The sequence below is a fragment of the Castor canadensis genome, chromosome 4, assembly GCF_047511655.1.
Source record: "Castor canadensis chromosome 4, mCasCan1.hap1v2, whole genome shotgun sequence".
Classification (NCBI taxonomy): Eukaryota; Metazoa; Chordata; class Mammalia; order Rodentia; family Castoridae; genus Castor; species Castor canadensis.
Genome location: NC_133389.1, coordinates 116,341,473 through 116,351,458, shown reverse-complemented (window position 1 = coordinate 116,351,458; position 9,986 = coordinate 116,341,473). Strand labels below are relative to the sequence as shown.

The window sequence follows — 9,986 nt, the reverse complement described above, 5'->3', positions numbered from 1 at the left end:
TATCTTCTCTTCCTGAATTCATTTTATTAAAACAAGGCATGCCAAGTCTTAATTGACATCCTTTAAAATTCCCCATAAAAATCATACAAATTAATTCTACATAGTGTAGATGAGTAGATTTTTAGTAAGTATGAGCTGAAAGGATGGTTTGTTATTTGGCTAGATGAATAAGTGACTTATTACAACTTCAACATGGCTAAGAAGGCAATCAAGGGACTTATAACACCCTCAAACGAGGCCATGCTCTTTAACATTGAAATGCACTTCAAAGAACCTAAGTGATTTCATGCCTGACCAAGAATGGAAGGTGAATTTCCAACCTGCCCTTTCCATTCTCAACACACAAAGACACAAAAGCAAATAAGAAGTTTCCGGATCTCTGAGGTCTCACCCAATATAAGCGTAGAATGCAGATGAGCAAAGTGAGTGGGCGAGTGAAATCATTTGTAACAAAAACCCATTATTTACAGATGAGAAATTTATATTGTCAGCATAATATCTGTGAGGCTAAACAGAGCTGGAGAGCATATAAAAGCAGGATGCCTTGGTTCAGAAGCGCAGAGCTCAGGGCACAGAGCAGCATCCAAGTTCCAAGAGGGCTTGCTCTCTACACCAGCTCCGCTCCACACCACAGTATCAGAAGGTAAGATTAACATGGAGGGCTGCGAAATTATGACTCCCGTCTTGGGGGCAATTAAATATTTTTAAGTATTATGAATTGAAGTGTTGTTCTTTTATCTTTTATTTTGTTGCTAATAATATGCAGGGCAGAATTGAGTTGAAAAATGTTACCAAATATATTTAGACCTACTTTAACATAATGAAGCCCAAAGTAGTTCAGAGAAATAATTTAATGCAAAAATATAAAATAGAAAAAATAAAGATTCAGATCAATGCATTTGTTATAAGACTTAACTGTTACAAGAAGTCTGTGTTCAAATAAGTAGAAACATTCTGAAAAATAAGTATTTTTCCTTGCATTTGATAGATGTGTATACTATGTTGAACAGAAGGCACTTTTAAATTCAGCAGAAATGTCTCCATTACAGAGGCTACTGCAGCAATTTTTCTTTATCAATTAAAATCCCTGGTTTTCCAAAAGAGCACATCAATACCATCTTTCAAATATTCAGATTTCTGATGTCTATCAAAAAAATCAATGCCTGTGAAACCAGTTCTTTGTAAATAAGACATAGCACATTTGGTGCAAAGAACAAGCATCACTGGTTTTTAGGGATTTCTTTCTATGGATCTGAGCAAAGCCATAAATTAATAATTGCTATGTATTTAGGACCAATAGTTATACATAAAATCTTAAATGTCTATATTGTGGAATAAAAGTCTAGTACATCTCTTTTGGAAAAAAATACCAGATGTTCTAAAGTACCTATTTAAGTTCTTAAAGGCAATGAACAGATTTACAAATGTTCTCAATGGAGTAAATGATTAAGTGTTGTGTTTTCCGTTATATACTAGGGATCTCTTATGAAATGAATGATGAATTTTAAAACTATTCAACAACACCAATATGTTTAGAGATATAATGCCTTTTTCCTAAATAAAAAGTTGATCTCTCTAAAAGACTTCTTAGACAGAGAATACTGCTGTTGTCATACTTTCTTCAGCATCCTCTCTCCTAAGGTTACCTAAAGAGGAAAACAATTGAAAACCCTGTTCTTATTGAATAAAATTTTGATCCTCAAATAACTAAAATATTTACTTCCTCAGCAATGGTATTGAAGCAATGAACTAACTATTAATTGTTCACAATTCTGTTAACTTTCAAAACTGAATAAATGAAAATTTTAAAGCCAGTTCTTTCTGTAGAACTCATTTGATTGGATTAGAGGACTTAGAGCACTCATGTCTTTTTGGTTATTTCTTCTTCCAACAGCTCTCACAGTGACACAATACCACTTGCTCTAAATCTGTTGCAACATAACATGATAGAAGACATTTCAATACCTTTAGGGACTTTGGGTAGAAGGAACTACTTAGGACTAAATTGGAAACTTTCAAATAGTGGTATAATTGAAAAGCAAAAGCTTGTTTTATAATTGAGAGTTACAATCAGGAGATACTATCTAAATATATGGCAAGATTTTTAAAGTTTGCCAACTGGTTAAGCCAAACCATAGCAAATGCCAAGAGAGAAATTTAATGCAGATGAATAGGAAGGGTATATGCATGATTTCTACTGAGTTGCTTTGTCTAATTAGCCACTTAACCTACAAGGACTTAATAGTTCAAGGGAAAAAAAGAAGTTACAGTTGCAGGTTTTACACTATTGCATTGCCAGAGATAGATAGTAAATATGTCTTGGATGTTAAAGAAAAGATTTATAGTTTAAGATGATAATATTTGTAAAATCCTTATTCCAAACCAAATGTCATTTGCTAAAAATACTCATTCAAATTATTTATGGATAAACATAATGAAACTTGGATTGAAATCCCCATTTCTCAAAAAAAAAAAAAAGAATGATTGAGTTTCAAGTAGCAGAAGAAAGTCCATTATAAATAGTGGACTTGACATTTCCAGAGGACCCTGTTCTATAGGGACACTCTGTGACATTCGTGTTGGTCCCTGTCCCCATCCTCACTGCCTCATCACATCCTTAACACCTGATGGCTTCACAGGACTTCTGCTTATGATTCAAGAACAGGAAATCAGGTATATCCTACAACCAGGTCTATGGTGTTACTAACAGAAAAATGTCATGTCCTGGACTAAGCCCAATTACCAAGCCTGATAACTTCTAAGACTTCAGAAGCAAGCACTAATTTTCTTTATTATACTAATCTCTGATTTCTTAGTTGTGATTGTTCAAGTTGCCAGAAGCATTAGTTCTTGTTGCAAATTACTTGTCTTTAAAATGATTTTTCCCTTTAATTTAGAACAGGTCAAAGCACCCTAAAATACCTCAAATCTGTTGGCCGCTTTATAATTACAAAGTCTAGACCAAGTTACACTATTTAAAATATAAATGAATAATACATCTGAACCGACAGCTGGTATGCCAAGTTGTAGCCTGAGGCTGCTTTAAGATGGTTGAAATGCAGTATAATGTAAATGCTTGGAAGTGAAGGACTATTAATTGAAAGCCAGACTGATAGCGAAGGGGGTGGCATTATGGATAAGGTGCCATTCAGGCTAACCATATGTAGCGTATCATCTACAGTGAGTATTTTAAACATTTACTGTGGACATTTTTAATTTTAAGCTTGGAAACAAGCCTTCTAATCATTATCAGAAGTGTCCTACATTAATGAAAAAGCTTAATAGCAGAATACATCCTTTTGGGTTTTTTTTTTTTTTTGGTGTCCAAAAATCTAGGGAAAATATAATGTATTTGCAATTAAGTTGGAACTATAATAAGAATAAATTGATAGAATTAGCTTTTTTTCTTTTTATGATATTTACCCAGTCAAAATCAAACCTAACCTGACATGTTTAAATGTGGTTTCCCACTTGCCCTATCCTTCCACTGCCTCTCCCCCATTCTGTGCTCTGACAGGCAGAAAAATGAAGAACATTTACTTTGTGGCTGGATTATTTATAATGCTGGTACAAGGCAGCTGGCAGCATTCTCTCCAAGACACAGAAGAGAAACCCAGGTACTTAATCTTTAGACTTGGACGATTATAGTACTACAGTGATACTAAAGCCTGTGAGAACCATGATTAATGAATAAAGTCTCAATGATTTGGAGTAAATACTCGGCTCGATTTTCAAATATTTAAAGTATCAAGGTGATTAAAGTAGGCTTCTCTAGAGTACAAACCATAGTGTGTGTTGTTTCATAATCAAAGAGGTGGAGAATGTTGAAAAACACATAAATGGGAAATTATAGTCCTTCAGATAATCCTCTCTATCTATTCATTATTCACACACTGCATAAGAGATTAATTATTCTCACTAATTCTTTTTTCATTTGTACTCCTTTAAAATGGAATTGTTCTTTGCTAATTGTAAAAATCATACGTGTTCATGATGTAGAATATGAAAACTATGCAAAAATATAACTATTCAAATTTCCACTATCCAAAGAAAACTATTCAAAATAAAGAAAAGTGGTGTATGACTTTCCTGGATTTTATCCATCTATACTGAATGTAAATATCTCTCAGTGATATGGCTTTGTATTATGCTTTTTTCTCTTAACATTATATTGTTAGTTTTTTCTTTTATTAAGTGTGTAATATTAAGAGTTACATACTATTTCATCCCCTAAAGGTACAGTATTTATTGAGATAGTCTTCTGTTAGGCATTAAGAAGTCTTCAAATTTGTCCATAAAGAATATTGTAAATAACATTTTTCGTAGACACTTTCCCCTGCATCTCTTACAATTTCTTCAGGATAGATTTCTAGTAGTGAGATTACTATATCAAAGGACTTAAATGAGTTTAAACCAAAGGGTTTGAGTAAGTATCTTGCTGATTAGCCTCCTGGAAAAGTACATGGACATTTTCATCAGCAGGATACAAATATTTTATCCTCCCCAATATTTAGTCTTTTTTACTTTTATAGGTAAAAATAGTATCTCATTTCTGGGTATTAAACACATTGAATATTTTCCATATATTTACCCATGCCAATCAACTGTTGGCTACTGGCATAAGGATTACCCACTATAACATTTCAAATTAGCAAGTGACCTCTATTTTGTGCCCGCCTTTCTTCAACCATTAACCTCCATATCTCACTAGGTGATTGAGCTATGTTTTTATATTAATATATGCAAAACCAAAGTAGGAACAAAAATCTGCTGCCCAAACAAGTGATTTGGGATTCTTTACTCTTTTAAAATATTCAAGTCACTACTATCTTCTGTCACTATTAGCATAATCATGAGAAGATTAATTAGTTTTAAAAGACTATTTAATCATATTTCAGGGAAAAAAATGAAGTCAGTTGAGAAATCTGTTACTAGAATTCAGAATAAGAGATACGAGAGTATTCAACTGCACTAAATCTATGAGATTCCCATGAGAACCTGAGGTCTCTCTAAACTATCTACCAAAATGTCTGTCTTACTCCTGCAATGTGGTCCTATATTTTTTAGTGAAGGTGCTTCTCAAATAAGTCTACTCTTGGAGAGATTTATGTTGAACCAGTGAATGTTCTTCACAGATCGTTTTCAGCTTCCCAGACAGACCCACTTAGTGATCCTGACCAGATGACTGAAGACAAGCGCCATTCGCAGGGCACATTCACCAGTGACTACAGCAAATATCTGGACTCCAGGCGTGCCCAAGACTTTGTGCAGTGGTTGATGAATACCAAGAGGAACAGGTAAGAGCTTAAACCTACTCCAAAAATTGTAAACAAATGGATTAAATGTCTGTTTAATTCTGACTTTCTGAAATTATCATGCTCATCAAAGAGTGCCCATAAGCTTTTTCAGTTTTAATGATTTTCAAAGTTGGAGATACTGTCCTTTACGTCATACCTCTGAATGTCTCGCCCTCCACTTCTCCAAATGACTTACCCATGCTCCAAATGTGACATAGATTTTAAATCATTTTCCCAGTTGTAGTCTTAGTAACATTTCCTCTCATCCATTTTACCTTAAAATTGAAAACTGATTTTTGTGGACTTGCAAGGTTAGAAATTTAATTTCTCACTAAAAGTCAGAGAAAATTCAACATTCCCTCATGGGGTTCAAACCCATGACTGTGATCACATTAAAGTTATCCCCTAGCCAAGTTAATCATGGTAAGGAATAGAAACAGATGCATTCCTTTTCTTGTAGAATAAAATCCAAGATATGCATTTAAAATTACAGCCGAGCTAGCTGCAAAGCATAAAGAGAGAAGGCGGCAAATAAGAACACAAACCTATCATAAGGCATACATTTTAATGTAGGATTTTCTTTGACGAGTGTTGGGGGTTTTGTTACTTCTAGGCTACTGGAGAAAATCATCCACAAGGGTTTCACAGAGATGGTGGAATTTCACAATTTCTTTGGAGGGTGGCCCACAAGGGGAAGAGACTTATGCATACAAAGTAGCTGAAGGAATCTATAAATCAGGAAAAGGACATAGATTTGTCTGGATAGAAGGAGAAGGGAGAAAGAGGGAGTGATAACAGGAGAGCAAGAGCACAAGCAAACAGGAGGAATGGAAGAAACAAATTGTTGGCCAAAGTTAACCTTAAAGTGTGGCATTCAACTATAAGAAAGATGGCAGTCACACAGACTGGACACTGGAAGGTATCCCTGTGAAGAACTATGGGGGGAATCAGAGAAATGTGAAAAATCACAAATTTATAGAAATGAAAACAACTGTTCTCATTTTCTAGAATGGGAATGCTACAAATTGATAAGTATTCACTTACTCAGTATTCAATAAGTATTCAATATATTCATTCTAATGTATTTGCTGTATGTTTAAGATGAAACTTTTCAGGGATAATACACGTTGAGAGTATTCTGCACACATTTCCAGCTAATATGGGATCATCTTCTTTACAGATCACACATTTTTAAAATCTCTTATCATGTGGTTCTTTTGATGACATTTCAAGATGGTTCTTTGCTTTCCCTTGAACCATTTAACTAACTCTGACATCACACTTACTAGTAACAATCACCTATCTTGCTGATAAGTAGCACAGCACAGTAAATAGCCTACATCTATTGAAAATAAAGTGAAAAGTAATACACCTTTAATAATCAATAGCACAGGAAAACAGGGCCAGTGAAAACGGATATGGTAGGAAGGAAGGGAGCACTTTAGTCTCTTCTGAAAAGTTATTAGCCTCTACCACCAATATTCAATCCAGATCATTAATGTAACTTTAAAATGAATCACCTAACCACCCTCATCTCCCCAACTCCTTAAGCCCCTTCTGCTCTGAATGCCAAACCTGGAGGTGAGAGCCATATTGCCAAAGAGACAGAGCTTCAATGTAACTTTCACATTTCTTTCAGGAATAACATTGCCAAACGTCATGATGAATTTGAGAGACATGCTGAAGGGACCTTTACCAGTGATGTAAGTTCTTATTTGGAAGGCCAGGCTGCCAAGGAATTCATTGCTTGGCTGGTGAAAGGCCGAGGAAGGCGAGAGTAAGTCTCTACATTCTTATCTGGCATTTTTCCCTTGTTGCAGAAATTTAAGACTATAGTTATCTATGTATGGATCTGGATTACGGAAGCGATCACTAGTCACACCAAGTAAGGAAATAACTCCTGTTGAGAAACAATACACAAGTTTTGGTAGCAAGTGTTAATAATGGAGTCCAACAAGTCACATTTTTATCCCCCCATTAAAATTGTGTTATAATTAGGTATTGATTCATCCAAATGAGAACACATTTGAGAATAAATAATATGCTTTTGATAACTACTCTGGGAAAACAAATTTCAACGAGGACTGTCACAGAAAAGCTACAGATAAAAGATAGTTTGGAAACTTTAAATATTTTCAATATTCATGTAAAACTATCAAGGTTTGACTTAAAATTATTACATACGTGATCAACATATTCATGTGTTAACAAATACTTAGACAAACATGTGATGAAGACTAAAAATACCACACATAAGATATTAATGAAACGACACTCAGGGTACAGATATGTAGAAACATGCATATATTTACCACATACTCAGTTTTTATGGAGCAGTCACATAGCTATCCATCAAAATATCAAAGTCAAAAATGAGTCTGAGTTATTTCGTTACTCGCTTGAATCTTACAACCAAACAGACCCAAGTCATCTCGCTTTGTTGCGACCGTTTTGATTGGCACTTGAAATATAAGAGGCAGGAAATTTGTGTTCAACTCTGATGTTTAAACCAGATTTAAAGCATACTTACTGAGACTTAAAGAGATTTCAAGATGAAAAGGAGCTAGTATTGTGGCTGATTTTAAAACATTAACATTAAAAAATGCTAAAATTAAAGAGATGTTGTAGTGTTATAAAGAATACCAAAACTCTGCTATGGCAAATCAGTGAAAGTGTTTTAATTCTTTAATACTTCATTTTGCAAGGCCGTTTTCACAACCTCTGGTTTTATAAGGTATGATGTATTTTGCTCTAGACAAATTAACAGTCTCAGCAATAGTTTCTGTGATGCCAAGATACTAAAGCCTTTGAAGCAACCTGGAGAACTGAAAAGGGCATGAAGTTAGACAGGCTTGCTTTCTGATCTTAGCTTTGCAAACTTTACCTTTCAACCTTCTCCAGTTAACAGAAGTTTTTTATGAGGACTTTCATCATAGGCCCTCTATACATAGAATTCTGTTCTATATTCTCAACAACTCTTGGACACGTTAAGAGTAGTGGACAGTCCATAAGTGTGTATTTAAAATACCTAACCAAACACAAACTTCAACCCTCATTTTCTTAGCTTTCCAGAAGAAGTCACCATCGTTGAAGAACTCCGCCGCAGACATGCCGACGGCTCTTTCTCCGATGAGATGAACACCGTTCTTGATAATCTTGCCACCAGGGACTTTATCAACTGGCTGATTCAGACCAAAATCACTGACAGGTGATTGCTTTTCAATTATTTTTGGATACTATTAAAACTTCCATAAATACTGATTGTCATATTTCTACAAGTTGTTCCCATGTGGGGAAGAGAGTGTTTACTCTCTTGTTGTGTAGTAAAAATTATGAATGTCTAAATCATTTAAGAGTACATCATTGTACTTCTTTTTTTGCCATTACAGTTTTATTGATTAAACCATTTATTCTAAATAAAAACACTTACTGAGAGGCTATGAGAGACAATACACAATTAACACAAAGAATGTGAACAGATATTTTAAGTCATTCACATATTAATGTCACATTAAAATTTCTATAGATACTGAAATTTTAACACGAAGGTAAAATGCCAGTATAAATGGCACTGTTTACTTAATTTTAAAAGATAGTTGTAAAAATTAGACACCAAATATCACTCATTATTGATAGACTTTAATTGCTTTTAATTATTAATAGATCTTTATTAATTTAATGAGCAGACTTTAGATAAATCATCTTTAAATGACAACATATGAAGACTAAGGGATTAACAGATTAAGGGACTGATAAACATCTTTTATTAAAAATCATTGAAATGTCTCTGCATAAGTTAACAATATCAACTCATTATAATTATGTTATTATTTTTATTTTTTGTCTCTAGGAAATAAGTATGTCATTATTCAGGACCATCTTTACAACATCACCTGCCAGCCACTTGGGATGTTGAAATTTTAAGTTCTGTAACTCTAAGAGGCATTTTCTGAAACCATGTTGCTTTTGCATGCCTTCTCATTCAGCATTGTGTAGCCAAGAGGTTGTACCTAGAATAAACTACTATCAGAATATTGCTAAAATATCAGCTCTAAAATATAAAATAGCTGGATTCTATTCTTTTCTTTTATTTTGAAGTTCCTCAAGCTGTTTACATTTAGCAATGAAATTATTTTTCTATGATAACATCTGTAAATGTAAATTATTCCAGTCACAACTTATCTGCATTGCAATACCAGGAGGAGAGAAGAACTGGTAGCCACAGGGGTGAAACTGGAAAGAGAACCTCCTTCTTGAAGCCTTTATCATAAACATGCTTGGCTTTCAATGCATCAAAAACAAATTTAAATAAAATTTTCAAGCTTCTTTACTATTGTCTGTTTTATCTCTACCTGCCCCCCTCCCAAGCTGACCTCCTAAGCAAGTAACCCAATTGTGATGCACAGACAGGGCTCCATGTTGTCAAAGCCTACACAGTGCTCTAACACTTCAAGTCAACATTGAAAAAACCAGGATCTTGCACATCAAAATACTGATGTATGTTTTATCTTGAGAAAAACAAGTCATCTGGCAGTACCAGACCCAAAAAGTCAAATCTTTCCTGAAACTAAGAAAAACAACTGCCACTTTTTTTCAATTTTTTCTTTTTTTACTTTTTTGGTGGTGCTGGAGTTTGGACTCAGGGCCTCACATTTACAAGGCAGATGCTATACTACATGAGCCACACCT

The 9,986-nt window shown here is 34.3% G+C and overlaps 1 protein-coding gene across 2 annotated transcripts; it reads left to right on the top strand.

Moving 5' to 3' along the window:
- Positions 1 to 568: 568 nt before the first annotated feature.
- On the top strand, positions 569 to 9,627 carry Gcg (glucagon). Of its 2 annotated transcripts, XM_020180288.2 has the most exons (6): positions 569 to 643; positions 3,518 to 3,617; positions 5,136 to 5,297; positions 6,937 to 7,074; positions 8,362 to 8,505; positions 9,148 to 9,627. In XM_020180288.2, the coding sequence occupies exons 2-6, from the start codon at positions 3,526 to 3,528 to the stop codon at positions 9,152 to 9,154; spliced, it is 543 nt and encodes a 180-aa protein (XP_020035877.2). In that variant the 5' UTR covers positions 569 to 643; positions 3,518 to 3,525; the 3' UTR covers positions 9,155 to 9,627. The 2 variants fall into 2 exon arrangements, with proteins under 2 accessions (XP_020035877.2, XP_073925646.1); XM_074069545.1 differs by lacking the exon at positions 9,148 to 9,627 and having other exon boundaries at positions 8,362 to 8,509.
- The last annotated feature ends 359 nt before the right edge of the window (positions 9,628 to 9,986 follow it).